The 25,652-nt window shown below is 40.2% G+C and overlaps 1 protein-coding gene across 1 annotated transcript in view; it reads right to left on the reverse strand.

Annotated features, from left to right (window-relative positions):
• The window catches only part of fam135b (family with sequence similarity 135 member B), a 374,606-nt gene that overhangs the window by 83,101 nt on the left and 265,853 nt on the right, over positions 1-25,652 (reverse strand). The window contains exons 9-11 of the mRNA XM_043687860.2: positions 21,320-21,369; positions 18,292-18,447; positions 12,047-12,120 (exon numbers count right to left, since the gene is read on the reverse strand). Coding sequence (XP_043543795.2) covers positions 12,047-12,120; positions 18,292-18,447; positions 21,320-21,369 — 280 coding nt within the window. The remainder of the gene's footprint in view (positions 1-12,046; positions 12,121-18,291; positions 18,448-21,319; positions 21,370-25,652) is intronic.

The raw sequence follows: 25,652 nt of genomic DNA on the forward strand, positions 1-25,652 counted from the left end.
AGAATCGACGTTTCGGGCATAAGCCCTTCTTCATTCCTGATCTCCAGCATCTGCAGACCTCACTTTCTCCTCAAAACCAGGTTATGGTCCAACAGATTTATTTGGAAGCACTAGCTTTCGAAGCGCTGCTCCTTCATCAAGTGATTGTGCTGCATGATCTTCTTGGAGATCTTCTCCACTTTGAGCCGGCAGTTAGTGGTGTCGATGGTAGTCATGATTTGGAGGTGCCGGTGTGGATTTGGTTGGAGGAGCACAACCGCCTGATGAAGAAGCAGCGCTCTGAAAGCTAGTGCCTCCAAGTAAACCTGTTGGATTATAACCTGGTGTTGTGTCATTTTTAACAATGTAACTTTGAAGGAGTGCTGCATTGAGGTGTGGTTTTTGTAAGAGTTCAAACTCCAGCCCATCTTTTCTGTCACAGTGATGTAAAATATCCATTGACACAATTCAAAGAGCAGCAGAGGATTTGGTCTCACATCAATCGTTATCCTTGAACCAATATCAGTAAAGAAGACTGGGACCTCTCTGTGCACAAATTAGCTGTCATTCTTCCCATATTGCAACCATGCCTACAGGATCAAATATGAAATCTTTTGATGGCATGAATTTCTTTGGAAACATTAAGCTGTGAAAGATGCTTTATATCATACACACACATACATTATTTCTTTTTGAGAAAGAATATTTCCCCTTGCAGGTGTATCTGAGTTTCTGCCTTTCAGGTAGATTCAGTGCTTGTCATTATTGAATTTGTAAATCAATTTTTACATGATTTATCAATATCAGCTTCTTTTTTGCCAAGGAACAAACAACTCTTGAAGAATAATGATTTGCTGAGAGCTAAAGGTTGATGTAGGGCAAGTAACTGTGTAGTGATTGGAGCAAAGTCAGCCAGATGAACCTCACAGAATACGAGTTCCCTGATAGAGGCTGTTAACCTGATGCAATCAGGGAGTCCTGGCTGACTGATATAAACAGGAGTGTCAGAGGCTCTGATCACTCTAGGAGCCAGCTTTGTGCTAGCTGGTCAGTGTCATGTAGTCTGCGCATGTGAATAAAGGATGACTTAGTGACGGGATACTGGCATTCATGGACTCATTTCAGAATGTACTGTCATTTTTCCATTGTTTTGGATAATGGTAATTTCATAAATAATCTGAATCCTTCAATTAACACCAGGGACAAGGACCAAGGAGAAACAGATTTAAATTCGCTTTCTCATTGCAGGTAGAGGTGTTCATTGTATTGGACTTTATAAAGTACTGTAATGCACCAGCTACTAACAGCAACTGCAATAGCCCTGGTTAAAAAAAACACTAATTCAGCACATTTTCTGTCAGCAACCATAACCAGTTGGAAAATGGTTAAAGGATTTATGTTATTCTTTTCTTGGCTTACTTTTTATCCCAGTCTCAAAGTAAAGCATCCAATGTTACTTTCTTCATTCTTCTCCAGCCAGACAATGAACTTAACCAATTCAATAATCCAGTTGAACTTTTGCAGCCCACATCATTCAACATTATTCAATCTTGATGGTTTTCAGTCAAAAACAGCAACATCTTCCACCTTGTGGAGATGCAATAGTACTGAGGACTGCATGGTTTTCTGCTGAAGACACTGCCTTATGTTTCAGCAGAGTTGCATCAGAATTAATGGTATCTTTTAGTACCTAATATTAATAAATGCAATTAAACTGAGTGTTCTATCCTCTTCTGAAAAATTCACACACACTCAGGAGGGGAGAATTTCAACACCCCATAAATCAGTGGTTTTTGCATGAAATAATGCAAATGTTTCCCTCCATTTTGAACATTCTGATTAGCCTTAAAGATTTCCTCAATCCAAAACTCTCCGATACGGATTCTTGTGATTGCTCACCCCTCTCCACCTTTCCAATCATCTCACCCACAACTGAACCTCTTGCATTGAGAGGCGACAAATTCTTCCCCAGCATAAAGGTATATAAGGGATAAAAGAATAACTAGAGTAAGGTTAGGACCAATCAAGGACAGTAGTGAGAAGTTGTGCGTGGAGTCAGAGGAGATAGAGGAGCGCTAAATGAATATTTTCTGTCAGTATTCACACTGGAAAAAAGACAATGCTGTCAAGGAGAATACTGAGAAACAGGCTACGAGACTAGATGGGATTCAGGTTCACAAGGAGGAGGTGTTAAAAATTCTGGAAAGTGTGAAAATTGATAAATCCACTGGGCCAGGTGGGATTTATCTTAGGATTCTCTAGGAAGCCAGGGAGGAGATTCCAGAGCCTTTGGCTTTGATCTTTATGTCATCATTGTCTACAGGAATAGTACCAGAAGACTGGAGGATATCGAATGTTGTTCCCTTGTTCAAGAAGGGGACTATAGACAACCCTAGTAATTATAGACAAGTGAGCCTTACTTTGGTTGTGGGTAAAGTGTTGGAAAAGGTTATAAGAGATAGGATTTGTAATCATCTCAATAGGAATAAGTTAATTAGGGATAGCACGGTTTTGTGAAGGTAGGTCCTGCCTCACAAACCTTGTTGAGCTCTTTTCAGAAGGTGACCAAACAAGTGGATGAGGGTAAAGCTGTTGATGTGGTGTATATGGATTTCAGTAAGGCATTTCATAAGGGTCCCCATGGTAGGCTATTGCACAAAATACGGAGGCATGGGATTAAACGCAATTTAGCGATTTGGCTCAGAAATTGGCTAACTGAAAGAAGACAGAGGGTGGTGGTTGATGGGAAATGTTCATCCTGGAGTCCAGTTACTAGTGGTGTACTGCAAGGATCTGTTTTGGGTCCACTGCTGTTTATAAATGACCTGGATGAGGGGATAGAGGGATGAGTTAGTAAATTTGCAGACAACACGAAGGTTGGTACAGTTGTGGGTAGTGCCGAAAGATGCTGTAGGTTACAGAAGGATATAGATAAGCTGCAGAGTTGGGCTGAGGGGTGGCAAATGGAGTTTAATGCAAAAAAGTGTGAGGTGATTCACTTTGGAAGGGGTAACAGGATTGCAGAATACCGAATAAATAGTAAGATTCTTGGTGTCACCCCAGTTAATAGGACTGTTAAGAAGGCATACAGTGTGTTAGGTTTTATTAGTAGAGGACACGTGTTTCGGAACCATGAGGTCATGCTGCAGCTGTACAAAACTCTGGTGCGGCCACACTTGGAGTACTGCATGCAGTTCTGGTCACTGCATTTTAAAAGGATGTGGAAGCTTTGGAAAAGGTTTTAGAGAAGATTTACTGGAATGTTGTCTAGTATGGAGGGAAAGTCTTACGAGAAAGGTTGAGGGACTTGAGGCTGTTATTGTTAAAGAGAAGAAGGTTGAGAGGTGACTTAATTGAGACATACAAGATAATCAGGGGGTTAGATTGAGTGGACAATGCAAGCCTTTTTCCTAGGATGGTGATGGCTAGCACGAAGGGGCTTAGCTTCAAATTGAGGGGTGATAGATATAAGACAGATGTCAGAGGTAGTTTCTTTACTCAGAGAGTAGTAGGGACATGGAACACACTGCCTGCAACAGTTGTAGACTCGACAACTTCACGGGCATTTAGGTCATTGGATAGGCATAGGGACGAGAATGGAATAGTGTAGGTTAGATGAACTTTGGATTGGTTTCACAGGGTGGTGCAACATCGAGGGCTGAAGGGCCTGTACTGCGCTGTAATGTTCTATGTTCACCCAGGTTTTCAATCTTATCCTCCATTGTCCTTTTCAGCATTCCCGAGGTTTCTAATCTGAACCTCTCGACTCTGCTCACCAGACAATGATCTACTACATGGGCCTCTGCCTTCCTGTCATTCTGACTGCCGTATGGTTTACAGGACCTGAACAGATCTGATAAGCACTGCTTTTCAATGCCTGGGACACAACAGCTTCGAGAAGTACCTATATGAAGTTATTAGTGATGACTTGGAAATCGTTTAGGTATTTCACATTCTTTCTTGCCCTTTTTCTTTGCCTCGAAGTTAAAATCTAACCCAATGATTTCCCAGCAGGACATACTGGTTATAAGGAGACAGTGGGGACTGCAGATGCTGGAGATCAGAGTTGAGAGTATGTTGCTGGAAAAGCACAGCAGGTCAGGCAGCACCCAATGATCAGGAAAATCTCTCTACCTCTGAGGCTCCCAGACTCATTCCTGATGAAGGGTTCCAGTCCAAAACTTCAATTCTCCTGCTTCTCAGATGCTGCCTGACCTGCTGTGCTTTTCCAGCATCATACTGTCCACACTGGTTATAACTTAGGCACGGAAACCCAGAATCATTTTGTTTTTCTAGCCCAAACGACCTGATGCCAAGTGGATGACCTAAGGGAATAACCAATGGAGATCAGTTGTTTTAATACTATTAACAAAGTTGTCTTTAAATAAAACAAATCAAAAGATGCCTTTCCATAAAGGATTTAATGCCAATTTTTTTTTTGAAAACACAATAAAAACGGATAATGACCGGTGCTCTTCACTGCAACAGAACACAGTCATTTATAAGTGTACCTTGACAGAATTATTAATAATGATTTTCATTTTAAAAATGGCTTTCAGTTATCTTATGTAATTTAAAGCTGCAATGTTTTCCTTAGAGATAAGAAAAAAGAAATCAAATTTTGCTTTTGGCTAATTGAAAGAGAACATTCTGTGCCATTTGTCGAAATACAATGGAAATGATATTAATCAAGTATCATGTTTAATGTGGGTTCATCAAATTCAGCATCATAACTGATTTAAATCTCCAGTACACAGAGTAATTTCACCATTCATTCTATCTCTGTTGCAATGTCTCTTCCCCCTCTTTCTCTTCCAAAGGATATTTCAAGGTGACCAAATTGAATTTTTTTTTTGGAACAGGGCAATTAAAAACTTTGATCCAGACACAACTTTCATTTTCATAAAAGGGAGAAATACAAGTCTCATTTTAACATGTTAGAGGCAAGGCATGGGGAAAGAACTCAAATGGAATCTAATTAACATAGAGAGTAATTCTCTTATTTATCGACATGCTGTCTCCTAGTGACTGACATCCTCTGCAGATACTGGCAAGATTTTGACCTCTTCCATTATATTACTATTTGTCTCTTTGATTGTTAACTCATCTTTTAATCCAAAGTATCTATTTCCATGAATCCAATTTTTTGCCATAATTCCTTTAATTGTCTTCGAAGACCTTACCTTTAATTGGCAAATTCTGGGAATGTCCTCTCTGTATCTTCCTGACCCTGCCAACTCCCTCTTGTTTTTAAATCATTCCTTTGCCTCTTTGGTTCTGGTTCTGTGTTTCACTATTCCACTATGAAGTGGTGTGAGCTATTCCTACTTTTACAAATTAAAGTTGTGATCAATCTCCAAATTGTGCTTTTGTAGATGTGTAGAGTTATAGGGAAACCAAAACAAACAGGAAAAACCACTGATGCCAGCACAATCGATGTGTTTAAAATCTACAAAAAAACAAGAGTATGACAAAAAGTAAGGCAGCATCTCATTCATCGAAATAAAAGTAAGTCACTGCAGATGCCAGCTATCTGATTTTTTAAAAAAGTTAGAACATACACCATAGAACAATACTGCCCTTTGGCCTCGATGTTGCGCCAACCTGTGAACTATTCTCAGCTCATCCCCCTACACTATCCCAAAATCATCCATGTGCTTATCTAAGGATTGTTTAAATCTCCCTAATGTGGCTGAGTTGACTACCTTACACAATATTCCAAGTGTGGCCGCACCAGCGTTTTGTATAGTTGCAGCATGATATTGCAGTTCCGGAACTCAATCCCTCTACCAATGAAACCTAACACAGCGTATGCCTTCTTAACAGCACTATCCACCTGGGTGGCAACTTCCAGGGATCTACGCACATGGACTCCAAGATCCCTCTTCACGTCCACACTACCAAGAATCTTTCCATTGACCAAATACTCTGCCTTCCTGTTATTCTTCACAAAGTGCATCACCTCACATTTAGCTGCATTGAGCTCCATTTGCCACTTCCCAGCCCACTTCTGCAGTTTATCCAAGTCCCTCTGCAACCTGTAACATTCTTCCAAACTGTCCACTACTCCACCGACTTTAGTGTCATCTGCAAACTTACTAATCCATCCACCTATGCCTGCATCTAAGTCAGACTGAATATTTTCCATCAACTAACACTCACTGCCTTCTTCCAGAAAGCCAGTTTCTAATCCAAACTGCTAAATTACCCTCAATCCCATGCCTCTGCATTTTCTCCATCAGCCTACCATGTGGAACTTTATCAAAGGCTTTACTGAAGTCCAAGTATACCACGTCAACTACCCTACCCTTATCTACATGCCTGGTCACCTTCTCAAAAAATTCAATGAGGTTTATGAGACTTTTTTTTTGCCTGACTCCAGATCTGACTGGGAAGTTATCTGATTCCCACCCATTGATTGAGACTGCACTGACAATGTTGGTGTAGAGCAGTCTGATCCAATTATAAATTCCCTCCCAAAAGCCCATTTTGGAGAGAACATCTCTCACATACGTATGTGATATCCTGTCAAAGGCTTCCTCCTGGTCCAGGCTGATGAGGCAGGTGTCTGCACTGATCATTTCATCTCCCCTGCCAAGTAAGTTCAAAAGAAACACAGCAGGTCTGGCAGCACCTGGCGAGCAAGTGCTTACGGTTTTTGTTTTGGTTAAATGGGGGTTTTGGTGAGTTACATTGAATTATTCTTGCTGCAAAACAGTGTGGGTATTTTCACCATACCTTACCAAACCCACGGCATTCATTTGTGCTTAAGCCTTCATGACGATTTTCAAATCCCACTTGAATTTTCTCCAGGTGCTCTGGTTTCTTCTTACTGTCCAAAAATGTGGTTAGGTGGATTGGCCGTGCTAAATTGCCCATAGTGTCCATGAATTTATAGGTTAGATGGATTAGCCATGGGAAATGAAGGGTTACAGGGATAGGATGAGGGGATGGGTCTGACTGGGATGCTCTTCGGAGGGTCAGTATAGACTATTGGGCCAAATGGCCTCTTTCTGCACAAGGGATTCTGAATTCCATCCCATCTCACATACTCACAGTGGCAACCCATCGCTCACCAGAATTTGCTGGCATCCAGAGTATCGGAGCCATCTTTAAAAGCCCTTTGTGCACCCAGACAAACATGGCCAGTCCAATGCTGCCCTGCACAGTTCTTGACATATGGCAGACAGGAGAATATCGGCACCCTGCTCTGCAGCCAGGCTCCTGGAGCTCCTGCTGGACAGGGTGCTACACAAGCAGAACTTCCTCTTTCCCCTGGATCAGCAGTGGATGCTACAAAGCAGACTATGCCAACCTGGTCCGATATTGCCACTCAGGCTGAAGCAGTAACCAACAACAAAGGAATGCTCAGCACAGTAGAATAGAATAGAATCCATGCAGTGTGGAAACAGGCCCTTCGGCCCAACAAGTTCACACTGATCCTCTGAAGGGTATCCCACGCAATCCTATTCCCCTAACCCATTATTCTACATTTGCCTCTGACTAATGCACCTAACCTAAACATCCCTCAACACGATGGGCAATTTTAGCATGGCCAATTCACATAACCTGCACATCCTTGGACTGTGGGAGGAAACTGGAGCACCTGGAGTAAACTCACACAGACACGGGGAGTATGTCCAAACTCCACGCAGACAGTCGCCCAATGCTAGAATCAAACCCAGGTCCCTGGCAGTGCTAACCACTGAGCCACCGTGCCACCATCCAAGAAGAACAAGGTCAGTATCTTACTCCACTCCATCAGGGTCAGTGCCACTGTTTTCTCTCCGATACCTTGCATTCACTCTCTATAACTGTATTTTCCACCAAGGCTCACGCTCTACCATTTGCACATCTTAGCCACTCACCCTCACCCACCACAACCTGCCACACAACTAGGCCTGAAAGCTCTCTATGCAGCTAACTCACTTACAGTGGAAACTTGCCCAGCTGCATCTATACTATTAGCTGTACCACCTACTTTCATTTCGTAGAATACCTGCCTCTCTCTCATCCCAGAAGCGAATCAAACCACAGTAGGGAAGAATGAATCACTGGCACTGATTTGTCTGTCATTCGGCAATTAATGCTTTGATCTTTCCGAAAGTTCCAAAACAGTGCAACAATGTATAAAACAGTAATTACTGCTTCTAGAATTTGAGGAAATCAGCTCCAACACTGAAAATACCTCAAAAAAAAAGCATCTCTTACAGCCACAATTTCTTCCAGTTCTCCATCTTGGATTACCCAGAATTCTGAACTTAGAGGTTTATAAAATTATGACAGGCATGGATAGGGTAAATAGACAAGGTGTTTTCCCCAGAATGGAGAAGTCCAAAACTAGTAGGTTTAAGGTGAGAGAGGAAAGATTTAAAAGGGACCGAAGGGACAACATTTTCATGCAGTGGATGGTGCGTGTATGGATTGAACTGCCAGAGAATGTGGTGAAAGTGGGTAAAATTACAACAAGAAATTTGGATGGGTATATGAATAGGAAGGGTTTAGAGGGATATGGACCAATTGCTGGTAAATGGGGCTTGATTCACCTAGAATATCGGGTCAGCATGGACAAGTTGGACCAAAGGGTCCATTTCCATGCTGTACGTTTCTATGACTCTGTAATGCCAATGAGCAGAAGATCCCTGACTCTGACAGCAGGGTCTGGGCTGGTATCACAGGCTGCCTTTGACCTTCTGTATCCTGAGTGAAGATTATTCCCGTCACTGATTCGTGGCCTGGAGACAACTGTGGCAGGTTTCCTGGCTTTGAATCTGCACTAGGTTGCACAGCAAGATATGTGTGATATTAGCCTGATATCCCTGTTAAGGGGGAAATAAAAGACAAGCCTAGATAAAATGCCAGGCAAGTGAGTATCCAAAAGGCTCTGAGATCGTGAGCACTGATAGTGAGCAAAAAACCCCAGAGATTATAGCCTGATCTAGACAATGAACTGGGTGCTGTTCACAAGAATCAAATGTTTTTGTTGAACAACTGCAGTAATTATTACCAGTGCAGCTGGAAGGGCAAGAGTAAACTACAGAAGCCTCCTGTAAATGAATCTGATGTATGCCATGAGAATTTATAGCAGTTGGCACATCAGATGCCAATGTCAATGAATGTTGGGTATGCATATTCAGTCCTAATACAGCGTGCCTGGGATCTTGGTCTCCAGTGTCCAACATGGAGGTCCTTTTTAGCAAGTTGAACCTGCCAGGAAACAGTCACACTTTTCATGTCAAGATTTCCTGATGACTCGTCTGTATAGTGAGTTTAGTAAGACTGCAAACTGATCCTACAAGTTGGGCTGTTAACAAGAAATGCAACTCACAACAAGGAGTGTCAATTGGGAATTAACCACTGCTTAGTAAGAATCTCACAAAATCACTTGAGAAAAGTGTACAAGATCTTGCAAAGCATTCTTATGTTGTGGTACGTCTCTCATTCTGGATTAGAAGTTTCAAGTCCCACCTGCACTAGACATGCATCGCAAGATAGCTGAACAGGTTAATTAAATTATCTACAAGTTGCCGCATGACAATCTCAATGCCAAAATGGGCTTCACTAAACTATCTCGCCTGATTCTGACACACATCACACCACAGTCCACATCGTGTCTGCGTGGGTTTCCTCCGGGTGCTCCGGTTTCCTCCTACAGTCTAAAGATGTGCAGGGTCAGGTGAATTGGCCATACTAAATTGCCCGTAGTGTTAGATAAGGGGTAAATGTAGGGGTGTGGGTGGGTTTCGCTTCAGCGGGTCGGTGTGGACTTGTTGGGCCGAAGGGCCTGTTTCCACACTGTAATGTAATCTAATGTAATCTAAAAAAAAAATTCAGAGTCTAATATGATTCCACCCAATGTTTTGTGTCTAATATGAATCTTCTTCAGAATCTGAAGTTCAGGTTTGGAAGAAGAGTTTTATTGGAAGTGAAACATCAACTCTGTTTCTAGCTTCACAGTTGCTGTTTTGGTGCAGAGTTCTCCATCACTTTCTACTTTTTATTTCACTACATTCATCATCTTCTTTTGCTATGCAGATTTCTGCCCAAGATTCCTCCATTTGCCCAGGCCTCTGCTAATGCCCCAAGTAACTGCTGCACAATACATAATAGTGGCCAGTGCAATTCAATCCAGAACCACAGGTCACATCCAAGGCTATGGGGTAAGCTGTTTATGACTGAGATGAGGAGTGTTTTTTGATACCCAGAGATTGTTGAGCCTGTAGAATTCTCTGCCACGGAAAGCAGCTGAGGCCAAAATATTGAATGTTTTTCAAAGAAGAAATGGATATAGTTCTTAGGGTTTAAGGGATAAAGGGTATGGGGTAAAATCAGGAGCAGGGGCTGAGTTGGATGAGCAGCCATGTTCATACTGAATGGCTGAGCAGAACCAAAGGACTGAATGGCCTTCTCCTGAACACATTTTCTTTGTTTCTCATCTTTCCTTTCTTGTGTTCCATCTGCTTTACTGGCCATGACAGTGTTGCTGATAGTGTGGATACAATCGCATAAGCCCAACCCATCAATAACACAGTTTCTGCTCAATGGCATGGTTTCATTGCACAGAGTCTCATGGAGACACTGGGGGTCTCAACCACCAGTTGGAGAACTAGCACGAGTCCCGGTTCACCCTTTACCTGGATGGGCTGCTGTATCTCATTAGACTCAGCCACTTACAGGGCCTGCAGTGGACATTCATCTGGGGTGAAGGGGCCCAGGCAGGCTGGAAATTTTATCCTCTGAGATCTGCTAAAAGCTGACAACACTTTTGTATGGGTGCTACTGATACCACACCCATTGGAGGCCTAGGAACTTCACTGGGTAGCAGAAAGGAGGGAAGTCACAGGGAAAAAGGAACAGCATCAAGTCTACCAAAAGTGCACAGCCCATCCCACTGTTTCCAATGCCAGGTGGCTTGGTCAGCTATTGAGTCCCTATGAACAAGGGATTCCCTCCAAAAGACTACAATAAAGTTTACACAACGTGGCCCTTAAAAATGTGCATCATTCAGGGTTCATTTTTGAATCTTAATTGTAAGAGTTATATCAATTTAAATTGTAGACTGAGTTAATTTTGTGGGAGAAAGTGAGGAAACATCAACTCTCCTGCTCCTCAGATGCTGCCTAACTGGCTGTGCTTTCCAAGCACCACAATTTTTGACTTAATGTTGTGGGAGTCAGTTAAAAATATCTTTGCATTCTGATAAATTGCAAGACCATTCCAAGTATAAGCTTGTTTTCACAATATGCACAGAGGTTATTACAAAGGAACAATTATGAATGTTCAGACATTGATTTTTAGTTGGCTCTTATTAGAATGGCTCCTGTTACAATGGCTTTAATGAGAATGCCACCTTGGGACTTCAAGCTAACGTGTCTCTTGTTTCACTGATTGAAGTTCTTCTGTTTTCTTTCCTCAGCATTCATTCTGCACACTAAGCTACTAACTGGTGTGGCTTATTAACCCTTGCTACCCTGTGCACACCATCAGGGGCATCCTGAACTCTAATTGCCATCTAATACATAAAGATCACATGTTCAGTCTCAAATTAGCAATGCGCAGAATGTCTGATTGATGATTAGTTTCTTAAGAGTGATGGTCATCTTACTGAGTTTACCTCCTATTATTTCCTGTCTCCTTAAGGCATCAAACCTTATTACTCTAGTGGGTTAACAAAATAGCATTTCATGATATACCCAAATACATAAAGATTAAAATCATTACAATACCATTTATAGATCTTAAGTACAATGTAGTTACAAAGCTATATGGATTTTAAATGTGAAACTGTTTCAACTTCAAAGTGATGAAACATTTGTCCTGTGCTGATAAAGCCAGAAACATGAATCTCTTCCAGCATTTGTTTCTTGTGGCTTGAGGACATATGGTACATTATAATAAAGACAGATATAAAAACTACAGACAATATGATATGACATCAATATTCTATTGAATAAAACTTAAAATATAATTTGTTTCTTCATTTGTTGACCATTACACATAACTAAACTATAAGTACTGATTGAAAAATAAACTCTATCCTAAAATGGAGATTGATAGAAGGACTTACACATATTCCTGGAATGTAAGTGCCATCTGCTTCTGGTGCTCCATGAAGAAGAAAGCCTCTGAGAATCTTCTTACCTGTAGAGAGACATATGAGTTTCTTTCATCTCAATTTTCTAAATTATTTCTTCTATTTTTAAAGCATCTGATTTAATTGTCACCAAGTGTTGCTTCTCTGACTCGGCTATGTCACTTCACCAATAAAAACCTGCACAAAAACAGCCGTTGAAGCACAGTACAATTTGCATTTCACAATTTAGCCTGTAGAAACAGTAATTACTTAGCAGGTTTTCAGTGTCAAAATAACGATAAGCCTAATAACACTCAGCGCTATTTATGTACAAAGTCAGATCAACAACAGTTCAATTACAAAAGCCAGAAGTTGCGTTATTATCAGCTTTATGAAAATGGAATGTTGCTATCTTCTTCGAAATGCATGGCCTGGCATTTGGTTGTTGTATACATGCAGTAAATGAACTCATCACAGAATGTTAAATCAAGTTGTATCCTGATACCAACATGTTAACACTGCCAACTTTTCTCTCTGTCACTGATTTTAAATATTAAAAATGTGGAATTTAATTCCTTCATAGTTGAAATTATTAGGAGAAAGTGAGGACTGCAGATGCTAGAAATCAGAGCTGAAAATGTGTTGCTGGAAAAGTGCAGCAGGTCAGGCAGCATCCAAGGAGCAGGAGAATCGACGTTTCGGGTATGAGCGCAAACGTCGATTCTCCTGCTCCTTGGATGCTGCCTGACCTGCTGCGCTTTTCCAGCAAGACATTTTCAGTAGTTGAAATTATTGTCGACTTTTTAAAAAAATGCTTTGTTTTACTATTCTTTTCTGCCTTTTTTGTCTTTCTCATTGTTAGACTATTAATCCACAGACCCAGGTAATGTTCTGGGGACCTGGGTTTGATTCCTACCATGGCAGATGGTGGAATTTAAATGTAATAATAATCTGGAAATAAAAGTTTAATGAAGACCATTAAACCATGCCAATTATCAGGAAAAACCCATTTTGTTCCCTAAAGTCCTTTAGGGAAGGAAATCTGCCATCATTACCTCATCCGACCTACATTTGACTCCAAGACCCACAGCAATGTGGTTGACTCTTAACTATCCTCTGTACAGTTCGGGATGGACAATAAATGCTGATCCAACCAGTGACAACCACATCCTATGAATTAATTTTAAAAAAAAACCTGGTCTTCCTTTCACTTCTGCTCATCATTCTTTGTGCACCTGATTTAATATTGAATTCATCCACTTGAATGTATACTTTCACCTCAGTCATTGCACTATTAACTTCACAATCCTTCAAGGTGACTGGTTAAGCTGAGATACACCTGTTTGTCCTGTTCAGTAAGGTCCCAGCCGTTCGTTCCGTCATTTTGATATCATTAACTTATACTTTGAACAATTTATGATGGAAACATTCAGAAACATAACCATACAAGAACAAGGCAAAAGTGAGAACTGCAGATGCTGGAAACCAGAGTTTAGATCAGAGTGGTGCTGATCTAAAGGGCTTTTGCCTGAAATGTCGATTTTCCTGCTCCTCGGATGCTGTGCTTTTCCGGCACCACTCTGATCCATACAAGAACAAGGTCTAACTATACCCAGCCACATCAAAATTAGCCCGATAAGTTCATTAACAAACAATGCACTATTTTGACTTCTAACCCTCGGATACTGTTACTATAACTTCACAAACTTCCCACCAACACACCAATCCCACCTCTACCACCACCTTTATGGTATCAGAGATAGAACATTTTTCATCACATTATTTAAACCAATGTCTCAGAAATGGAGAAACAATAATTTGACTAACAGTCATTATTTAGCCCCAATGTGCAATTTAAAATGTTTCTTAAATCCTAGATAAGTGCTTGTATACCGTTTGTCACAGTGCTTTCTCCCTACCTTCATCACATTTAAAATACTGTAAAACGTACCATAAAAAGGCAGAAACGAACAGTAAAACAAAACAATGTTTTAGAAACGCTCAACGAAGCCCTCTTCTCTGATCAAACCAATATATTTCAAACAATACGTTAATTCAGGACATCAGAACTCAGGTTCATGAGACAAATCCTCATAAAACCTCCAAGCTGATCTTGATTGCAAAATACAAGTGCGATCTAAATGTAAAACTATTTGTCTGTAGAGCAAAAACACAGCTGAACCATTTTCTACCTTTACATTGTCTCCACTCCAGATAACAAACAGTCTCAGATAAAGTTTAAAATCACACAACATCAGGTTTTAGTCCAACAGGTTTATTTGGAAGCACTAGCTTTCGGAGCACTGCTCCTTCATGCAACCACTTCCAAATAAACGTGTTGGACTATACTGGTGTTGTGTGATTTTTAACTTTGTCTACCCCAGTCCAACACCAGCACCTTCAAGTCTCAGGTAAAGGGAGAGTTATCCCTTTCAGCTATTATTAACAGGAGAGGATGATTGTCATTATACAAAGTGAAAACACCTTGCTGACTTGTATTATATTTCAAATCCTTTGCCAATGATGTATTGATATTTGTAAAAGGAAAAGTTTCATTTAAAAATAAGCTGGATTACTGCAACATGAATGGCATTATCACACTACTTTGCTGATAAATGTCATTGGAAAGCTCAGGTAATGTCAACCAATTCATACGAGTTCCCTTGAGAAAAGTAATATTTTGCTGGGGATTCAGTTGAAGGATCGTACAGCAAGAGAAACAAATGACTGGACTGAAAAGGGTCAATCAAGTTGTGTCTCAGGACATCTTCATTCACCTTTTCAACTGGATTGCTAACAATCTGTTACTGATCACCAGATAATGAAACTTCACATAAATGAGTCTTTCTTTGCATTGTATGGTGCATTTACTGCACAATTTATCCAGGAAAAGAATTGCTTCAGTAACAATCGCTTTCCAAGTAATTGCCAAGGGATGTACTTTATGGGGTTGGGAATGGCGATCAAAATGAATTACCCACCTCACCAACTGAAGTTGATTGACACTTTGCCAAAGTGCACTCTGGCTGCCCCATAATGCTGATGGCATGTCTTTGAACCCCACCATGGCAGATGGGTTAATTTGAATTCAATGAAAATCTGGAATACAAAATCCTAGCTTATGGCAAACATGGAACCATAGTATATTGTCATAAAATCCTATCTGTCTACTACTATCCTTCATGGTAGGAAATCTGTCATCCACAGCAGTGTGGTTGACTCTTAATTGGAAGAGAAACAAAGGATGTGCAATGAATGCTAGCACAGCCAGTGAGGTCCATATTCCATGAACAAACAAAGGAAAAGTGAGTTTTGCCTTAATTAATGCAGAGCTGGACCTTCACTCCTCAGAGATAGGAAGTCCCGTCTAAGAAACTTGCAGTCAGGAAGTGAATTGCTCAGCGGAGCATTTCCAGCCTCTGATCTGCTTCTCTGACCACAGCTAATGAACTTCTGTTTCTGGTCAATGATAACATGAGGGTAGTGATAGTGCAGGGGTAGTATCAGCAGTGTTCATGTCATCCACTGCCATAGGAAGATGGTTATATTCTCTCATCATTGCTTGGTACTTCTGTAGCACAAACATGAGTAGTCACTTATCAGCCCAAGTCTGAATTTAGTCCAGGTCTTGCTGCCCTAGGACCCATACTGCTTCTGTACCTCAGGACTGATGAATGGTGCTCTTTGAACCCCACCATGGCAGATGGACATTGACAAAGGAGCTGAAGATGGTTGGGCAAAGAACATTACCCTGAGGAACTTGTGCAGTGCTGCCCTGAGACTGAGTTAATGGTATGCGTACACTTGAGCCATGTACAACACTAAATTGAAGACAGTCATTGCTGGTGTCACCCAGCCCTACTACTAATTCACAGTGACTGCTGGATCACATTGGTAGAATTCCTAGATATCATACACAGACAATTGTTACCTTGATGTTAAGGGCAGTCATTCACTATTGAGTTTATTTTTTCTGGTCCATTTAGAGGATCAGGGTCACTAAGATGTGACGAACTGAAACTAAGCACCAGCGAGCAGGTTGTTGCTGAGTAAGTGCTGCCTGAGAGCACTGATGACACCCCTTTGAATACATTGTTGATAATCAAAAGGAGACAAATAGGATGATAATTGGCCAGCTTGGACAGGACTTACCTGAGAGGTTTTCCATATTGTTAAATAGTTGCCAGTACTACATCTGTACTGGAACAGCTTGTTTAGTGATGAGGCTAATCCTGGAGCAAGTCATCAATACAATTGCCAGAATGTTGTTAGGGTGCATTGCTTTTGCACTATATAGTGCCTTCAGCTGTAGCCACCTGAGGAGAAGGCCGAGATGGATCATCCACCTGGTACTTCCAACTGAAAATGATGGAAAACACTTCAGTCTTCTTTTTTTCATTGAAGTGTTAAACTCCCCATTTGGTGAGGGTAAGAATATTTGTAAAGCCTCCTCCTCAGGTGAGATATTTAATTGTCCATTACTATTCAGAACTGGAAATAACAGAGTAGCAGAACTAAGACTTGATCTGTTGATCATGGGATCTCTTAACCCTGTCTGTCACTTGCCGTTTATGCTGTTTGGAATGTTTATGTTATAGTTTCACCTTGGTGACCTCTCATTTCTCGGTATTCAGGATGCTGCTGCTGACATGCCTTCATACGCTCTGTGCTGAACCAGGCTTGATCTCTTGGATTGACGGTAATAGCAGAGTGGGGGATATGAGGTTACAGATACTTCTGATGGCAAATAGTGCTTCACAAATGTCTAGTTTTACATTACTAGATCCACTTGAAGTCTATTCCATTTCAGATTATGGTAGTGCCATTCAACATGGTACAGGGTATCCTTTATATGATAACAGGACTTCACCTTCACATAAAGGACCTGATGTGATCAATTCCATTGGTACTTTTTTGCATAAATGCAATGGCCAAAGTCAGATTTGTGAGGACAAAGTCAAGTATTTTTTTCCATATGTTGGTAACCTCACCACCTGCCACAGTCCTAGTCTGACAGCTATGTCATAAAATCATACAAAACAGAAACAGGTCCTTCGGCCCACCATGTCTATGCTGACCAATAAACACCAAACTACAATAATCCCACTTCCCTACATTTGGTCCAGAGCCTACTATGCCCTGGCATTTTAAGTGCTCATCCAGATACTTTTGAAATGCTGTGAGGAATTATGTCAATGCACTTGAAGAATTTCAGAGTGGTCTTACGAGACTAATGTATGTGTATTCTGAGGAAAGATTGGACAGGTTAGGTTTGTACTTGCTAAAGTTAAGAGTAAGTGATGACTTGACTGAAATATACAACTTTCGGGGGGTTCTGACAGAGTGGATCTGGACAGGATGTTTCCTCTTGTGGGAGAAGCTAAAACTAGGGAGCTCTACGTAAAAATAGAGGTTTCCCAGTTAAGATCGATGAGGAGAAATGTTTTCTTACAGAGGACTGTGAGCTTTTGTTCCTCAAAAGGCAGTGTGTTTTAATACATTGCTGACTGAGGTAGTTAGATTTTTAATATGGAAGGCTGTTGGGGTAGGTGGCAATGTAGAGTTAGCAGGTCAGAAATAATCTTGAAGCAGACTTGAGGAGCTGTGTCATACTTCTAATTCATAGGCAGGCCATGGTATGATTTGTCTCATTCCTCTTGGCCTCCACATTGACAGGCCTCGACACAACCTCCTTTCTTTCCGATTTGCAGTTTCTAAACAGCCAGGTGTCATTTAACCAAGTATTTTTACTCCCATCAGATCTTTTTATGCAATTCTTGTCTGCTTTTTTTTTTACAAATGCTTTTTTTAAGATGGCGGTAGACTTTTTTTAAGAAAGCCATGTGGTCATAGGGATAATAAGAGAAAATCATTCTGGAAAATGCTGAATGGTTTGGCAACCTCATTGGGATTTTCATATACTCCAAGAGGCATAAGAGAAAATGTTGATGGATGGACTCAATTTAGGCAGAAGGGTCGTTTTTGTTTGACCTCTTTCAGAAAGTGGTGGAACAGTGTGTGATCCCTTTTGTACCTGGACATCTAAAAACACAACAGAAGACTCACTTTTTCTAAGTGAGTTTGTTAAGTCCTTTCCATCCAGATTTCAATTAAACATTGTATTTTTAACATTTAATTGTTAATAACCCTTTATTGTAAGTGAACAATCTGAGTCACAACATTGTTACATTTGGGTGGAACAAAACAAGATGTTGCATATGTTACAATTGTTATATTACCCTCAGACTGTGATGATCTTGGCTTAAGAAGGCTGTAACGTCTGGTTGGAGTGTCATACTGTCTAGAAACTGACTCCACAGCGCTGCAAGGCAGGAACAGAGCTGGGCCAGGTCCCTGCTGATCTGTTCTGCCACTTTGTCTGGGTTGTTGAACATCTGCAAGAAAATCATAAATATTTTACAACCAAAAGAACTTACCTTAAAACCTACAATCACACTTCATAAACTGGCAGTGTTATGAACATGAGGTAACATATTTTGAGCAGCAAGATAAAAGTAGAGATCTTATATATTAAATGATGAAATGTTAACAGGAGTAAAATTCAGAAACATTGGGCTGTTAAGTCATGGTGTATTTCTTAACATTCTTATAATAGAACATGTTATGGTTAAATATGTATCTTATTCTGTTTAATGTTGTTTAAAATTTTATTTTGCACATTAGAAATTTCCATTGTCGACAAAGCGTTGGAGGTGACATTTGTTTTCAAAAATATTTGAGTAATTCCATTACTTTAATTTTATTTTTATTATTAAGTTGTTTAACTGGGTATTCAAAATATTTTTTTTTCATTCATTCATAGGAATGAGGGCATCACACATAAGGCCAGTATTTATTGCCCATCTCGAATTACATAGAGGGCATTTAAGAGAAAACCACATTGTTGTGGGTCTGGAGTTACACATAGACCAAACCAGGTAAAGATGGCAGTTTCCTTCCCAAAAGAACATTAATGAACCAGCTGGGGTTTTTTTTCCTGACAATTGGCAACGGTTTCATTTTCATCATTAGACTCTTAATTCCAGATTTTTATTGAATTCAAATTCCACCATCTGGCATTTAAATGTTTAGCAGTTTCTTATTGTCTCCTTTACTTGCTCTTGATTTATATATTCCTTGCATATTCAGATTTGCTGCTTTTCCTTTGAACAAACAAACACATTGGAGGATAAAAATGCGACAAAAGTGTGGTAACGAGCAGCATAAACTCATTCACCTCACTGGTATCTGCAGTACCTTTTACTCCTGTAGATGTCACACTCTATCACATACAACGGTTGGAGATTATAGTGAGAATGTATTACCCTGAGAATGCTCAAAATGGTTACAAGGCCCTGACAGATCATTCAAACTGTTCTCAAAACATTTTCCTGCACAATTTATTTTGGACTATTTCTACACCTGCAATATTCTTTAATTCTAAAATTGGAACTATGGTGAATGTGTTACCTCATCAATTGATTCACTATTTTTAGAATTCAGAAATAGTTGAGTTTAAGAACACAAAATGCTTCTTTCCATTATATTTTGACATATCAACAGTGGCAGCAGGAATACTCATAAGTGGACAATAGCACATAACATCACAGTGAGAAACAATAACCAACAAAATAATGCAGCATTCTCCTGAGATCTCTTCACTTAATTTTTGAAAAACAATGTTAGTCAACTAGACATGGGTGAAAAAACAACGCATCAATACACACAAACAGAAAATCTGCTAGTTAATCAAGGATCGGTAAGAAGAAGCATCACATTTCTTAGGGAACGTCCAAATGGTGCGTTAAACCTAAAGAATGGAGATCGAAAAGTCTCGCAAATCCTCTCACATCCTGAAGTCCACAGAATGCATTTTGAGAAAGTCACAAAACAGTGGATACAGGATCTTTCAAAAAGAACAAATCCATTGATATTGTTGGAATAAACGATCAGTGATACCCGTCATGCTTGTATAGTGGAGAGGGCATACCTGTGCAGTGTTTATCTCTCAGTTACCCCCTTTCAATATTGTAAGCACTTTCTCAGTATAACTCAATCTTCTGAATCTAAAGGCTTTTCTTGTCACATCCTCAAGTATCACCTTTGTGTCAAAGTAACCAAAATTGGATAATGTGTTCACGTTATGGTATTTTAATGCTACTATATGATTTTAAGCAGACGTTTACTGACTTGTACTTGATTGTTTTACAAACTCTGCATTCTGATAGCTTTTCAGACAACTGAATGTATCCAAGACAATCTTCTGAAGCCTTTCATCTTAACTCTTTGCTCATTTAATTCAGGACTGATGACTCAGTTTTTATAATCAGCCATATCTTTTAATCTTTTACCTGACATGTTAAGTTTTTGGTTCAACTTATTTTTCTGTTTCTAACCAGTCTCTTCAGATTTGAACTACTACACCTGGTTTGGTATTGCCAAATATGATCATTTAATAAGCTGCTCATATAAATTAGAAACAGCACTTGCACCAATGCCCATCTGCAAGTTCATCCATTGACTTTGCATTGTGTTTTCTGCATTTACAGCATCTCCTCTACTCTGTGTGGAATAGACAATGTGATGTTGGGAGTTTGGGCAGCTGCAGCTCGTTAGAAGAATATCTACTGTCACAGATAATTATTCTAAACAGCTTTTAAAATATTATCCTAATTTATATTTCTGTTGCTATTTTATACCTCACAGAAAATACTTGCTGCTTTCTATAAATTTATTTGTTCCGAACCTATATACCTTCATTCTTGACTCTATTAGATAGAATCATAGAATCCCTACAGTATGGAAACAGTCCAACAAGACCACACCGACTCTCCGAAGAGTAACCTACCCAGACCCATTTCCCTACATTTAACCACTGACTAATGCATCCAACTTACACATCCCTGAACATTGCGGACTATTTAGCACAGCCAATTCACCTAACCTGCACATCTTTGGATTGTGAGAGGAAACCAGAGCACCTGGAGGAAACCCACGCAGACACTGGGAGAATGCGTAAACTCCACGCAGACAGTCGCCCGAGGCTGGAATCAAACCGGGTCCCTGGCAATGTGAGGCAGCAGTGCTAACCACTGAGCTGCCCAAGATTTAAGTCACTGTGAAAATTAAAATTTGACTTTGGCAGAAATTTTAAATGAACAGTAGTGGGTGGATGATCTGCTCCTGCCCATTTTTTCCCAATTGCCAAAGTTCAATTTCATTCAAATATAAAACTGACACTTTTAGAATAGGTAATAAAGCCCTTACCTGCAAGTTAATGCGAAGCTGGCACAATGTTTCTTCGATGAGGCAGTCCTCTGATAGCAAAAAAAAATACGATCAGAATTCTATCCCTCAATTACAAAGTCACTATCATACATTGTGTGATAATGTATAGACAGAAAAAAGACTGCAAATGGAATCTGAATCATGAAGCGTGAAGAAGATGCAATTTTATCCATCACCATTGTTCCCTGGGCTCTCTACTTCACATCTGATGTTAACTTTTTTTAAGCTTCAAAAAACAAACCCCACCAATATCTGACAGAAAAAAGCCAAGTTAATATTATTGGTGTAGACGTTTGATAGAAATATTGCGAGATACGGTATATGCCTAAAAATTTTTACCTTTTTTTGTTTAACAGATACCGACAAACTTGTGCATTTTCTGCAGCGGCAGTCTTTTGTTTGCCAATAATGGTCATTTTGATGATTGCATTATCTTTAAGTGCACTTCTTATGAAAATGAGGTTGTGGGATAAATTTTGCGGCAGTGATCTGAAATTTCTATCTCAGTTCAAAATGGTGCCATTCAATGTAGTTCACATTCAAAATCAACTTTCTAACTTGCAGCATTCTAATGTTTAAACTTACCTGGAGGAATAAGTTTTGGAATGAAGAGCTGTGTGATGTATTTTATGTTTAGATCTAGCTTTACATCAATTGCATCTTGGTTGTTTAGCAAACTCACTGGATATGAATTATACCCCAGAGTACATTCGTGAACAAAGAATGGGTCACTTATGGCACATGAACAGTGAAGTCAAATAATGACACTTCAATTAAAACACATATTAGCTAACTTTGAAAATAGCTGCACCATTTCTATGTGCTGCTGTATCTTCGCTGCCATCAGATGTCAAACGTGGATGGCAGTTTAGAAACCCATTTCCATCCACACAGTAGAGAGTTAGTACTAACCTGCAAAAGGTACCCTGTTATCTTTAAGATATACAAGTCTGTAACACTGGGTTGAGGTCAACCTTTTGTACTGGAGGATCAAAAAGTTTCAGGCAGACCAAGGAGTATCTTTCACTTAATTGGTAGTCCTCCAGGCTCCATCAGTGTGTGTCCCAGGGAAGCCCATACAGCACAGGGTCCTCCATCACAGACCTGCTCGGGATAAACCTCGAGAGAAATACCCTTATCAGTTGCTGGGCTTTCTATGCAAAGGCAATTTCCAAAAAGAGATGTGTGACAGCGTCTTCACCACCACAATCTTCTTAAGGGCAGCAAGCAGTGGTACGGAGTGTACAGGTATGTATGAAGGACCTGACAGGTACTGCCCCTCTCACCACCAGTCCAAGCTATGATTTGGTGCTTAATGGAAAGTTCAAGCTAGGAGGTATTTTTCAAAATACAGTCTGCTCAGGGACCCACCTGACAGAATTGATCCTCTCCTTTCTCTGCAGGACATTACATGCTGACACTGCCTGATGGACTTGTTGTCAAGGGTTTTCTCGGCAAATGTTTCCATGAAGAACAAGTGATACGTAACGGTCCAATTACTTGGCATCCTTCGCAACGCTAGGGATGGGTACATCCTCAGCATGTAGTGACACTTGTTGTTTGTGTACTGAGGATCTACACACAACTTGGTGCAGCTGCATACAAAGGTGAGCATCTGGATGAGGGCAATGTTAGGTATGTTCTTCCCCCCTCCCTTATCCAGAACATGCTTGGGACATCTATCACCAAGGCGTAGTGGGGAGAGGCCACCATTTAAGTCTTTCTGCCAATGTACAATGAAGGTCTGTTAACTTTCAAGATACCATTGTGGCCTGAATGGGAATGCAAATAGTTTCCTTTCAAATTTAGAAACATTTTTTTGTTGCAACTTTATTAAAGCTCTAATGAGGGATGTCAAAATTCCACAATATTTTCTTCATAGAATTGAACTGTTTACACCTGCATTTGCTTTTAGATAATTTATGAATGAAGTACTTAATTTATTTTTAAAGAAAAAGATGTGGTCGATTTGCCAAAATATTCAGCTCCTTTATTATATCATACAACTACTTTCAGCCACAGGCAAATAAGAGTAAAAGTACTGCCTTTTTCAAAGTAGAAAAAGAGGCCACAATGTATATGTCAATGTGCTTCAATCCTCATATTGTGCTTATGCAGCAAGAGTAAGCAATGAGAGATGGGTGGCAGTTAAAAAGAGCAAGATTATGGACATAACATGGAAGCAGCAACTCTATGCAAGGACAGATGAGTGATTTAGGGTGCTGGATTCAGACTCTTAATTTGTGCCTTGCCATAAGCTAGTGGTCATTTTAAAAATAGTTGAAAAGTATGGTGCTGGAAAAGCACAGTAGGTCAGGCAGCATCCCGGAAATAGGAGAATTGATGTTCTGGGCATAAGCCCCAAAATTCCTGACGAAGGGCATATGCTCGAAACACCAATTCTCCTGCTCCATGGATGCTGCCTGACCTTCTGTGCTTTTCCAGTGCCAAACTTTTCAACTCTAATCTCTAGCATCTGCAGTCCTCACTTCCTCAGTCATTTTAAAGGCACACAGGCTCAAATCCCACTTCTGACATTACTTATACAGAATAGGTTTCTCAGTATGAAATGCCATTTGGACATTCTCAAGAAGTGAGTCATTGGCAAGGACTGCATTTATTGCCCAACATGAATATTCCTGGGAAGGGGAGGGTGGCAGCAGCCAATTCAGAGTTGAGTGAAGAGTCAATACCATTGGTGTGGGATTGGAATTATATATCGAAAGGACATCATGTAGAACAATTCAATTTTAATTGTAGTCTGATAGCTGCATGGACAATTGTATTGAAATTGTGAAGTTGTAAAAATTTACAGATTTTATAACACTGAAATGATATTCTCAAGTTACCATCTGATTTGAAGTTGTAAGTATGAGTCTTTGTCTCCCAAAGAAATAAGGAATGTAACTGAAAATTTTCAAAAACGAAGTCACTCAACCAAAAACATGAATTGCCTCCTAAAAAGGTACCTAAATAAACTTTCCAAAGAAGGAAGTAGTTGGGGTGGGGGTGGGGGAGTGGGGAGGTATGTTTAGTTTGTGATTTTGTATGCACAGTCAATGATGCCGAGGTCACCACTGACAGGCCAAGGGAAAAGTTGTCTTGCAAGTCCCATATATTTTCATTGGGCGATGCAGATTTTGACAGCTTCTGGAAACATGTTGATTAGAGTCATAGAGACATACAGCACGGAAACAGACCCTTCCATCCAACCCGTCCATGCCGACCAGATATCCCAACCTAATCTAGTCCCATCTGCCAGCACCTGGCCCATATCCCTCCAAACCCTTCCTATTCATACGCCCATCCAGATGCCTTTTAAGTGTTACAAATGTACTAGCATCCACCACTTCTGCTGGTAGCTCATTCCATACATGTATCACCCTCTGCGTGAAAACGTTGCCCCTTATGTCTCTTTTATATCTTTCCCCTCTCATCCTAAACCTGTGCCCTCTAGTTCTAGACTCCCCCAACCCAGGGAAAAGACTTTGTCTATTTATCCTATTCATGCCCCTCATGATTTTATAAACCTCTATAAGGTCACCACTCAGCCTCCGATGCTCCAGGGAAAACAGCCCCAGCCTATTCAGCCTCTCCCTATAGCTCAAATCCCCAACAATGGCAACGTCCTTGTAAATCTTTTCTGAACCCTTTCAAGTTTCACTTGGATAGGAAGGAGACCAGAACTGCATGCAATATTCCAAAAGTGGCCTAGCCAATGTCAATAGTGGAAACATTCTGGCAGGTAAGTGTCAAATATTTTGACAAAATATTTAACTATCACGGTTAGATTTGAACTTCTAAGTGAGACGAGTGTTAACTGCAGTGATCGATCATTGGGTACTGTCCTGCAAGGCAGATTGACAATTGCACTGACCAACATTGTGCACATGCTAAGCTACAAGAGTACTTTTTATAGATGTGAAAGTATGATGCCTCTACATTCAAATGGTGTAGAATTGTGCTGGATAATTATTTTGGCATGATCTGAAGTGATTGAAATTTTTACAATCCCAAAGCTTTAAAAACAATTTCTCTGGATCTTAGAATTCCTTGAGGTTATCTGATGTAGCTTAAAAAATAAACCCTAGCTATCTGCTGTGCACGCATGGATTGTCTTGATGGCCGAGCCTTTCACAAATGCTTGACTAAGTCTCAGATACTATTGATGTGTTTAACTAAGCAAAGGGCTGTTTCTCCATTTTGGTAGCTTTCATAGGTTGATGGATAATTATTGGCCTTTAGCATGGTTTATGACTAGATGCTTGTTTTTCACAACTCAGTGACCAGTTGAAAAAATATAACTTTCGCT

Source organism: Chiloscyllium plagiosum, unplaced genomic scaffold (genome assembly GCF_037043375.1).
Source record: "Chiloscyllium plagiosum isolate Xiang-an unplaced genomic scaffold, Cpla_swu_hap1 HiC_scaffold_4, whole genome shotgun sequence".
In the NCBI taxonomy this organism is placed as follows: domain Eukaryota; kingdom Metazoa; phylum Chordata; class Chondrichthyes; order Orectolobiformes; family Hemiscylliidae; genus Chiloscyllium; species Chiloscyllium plagiosum.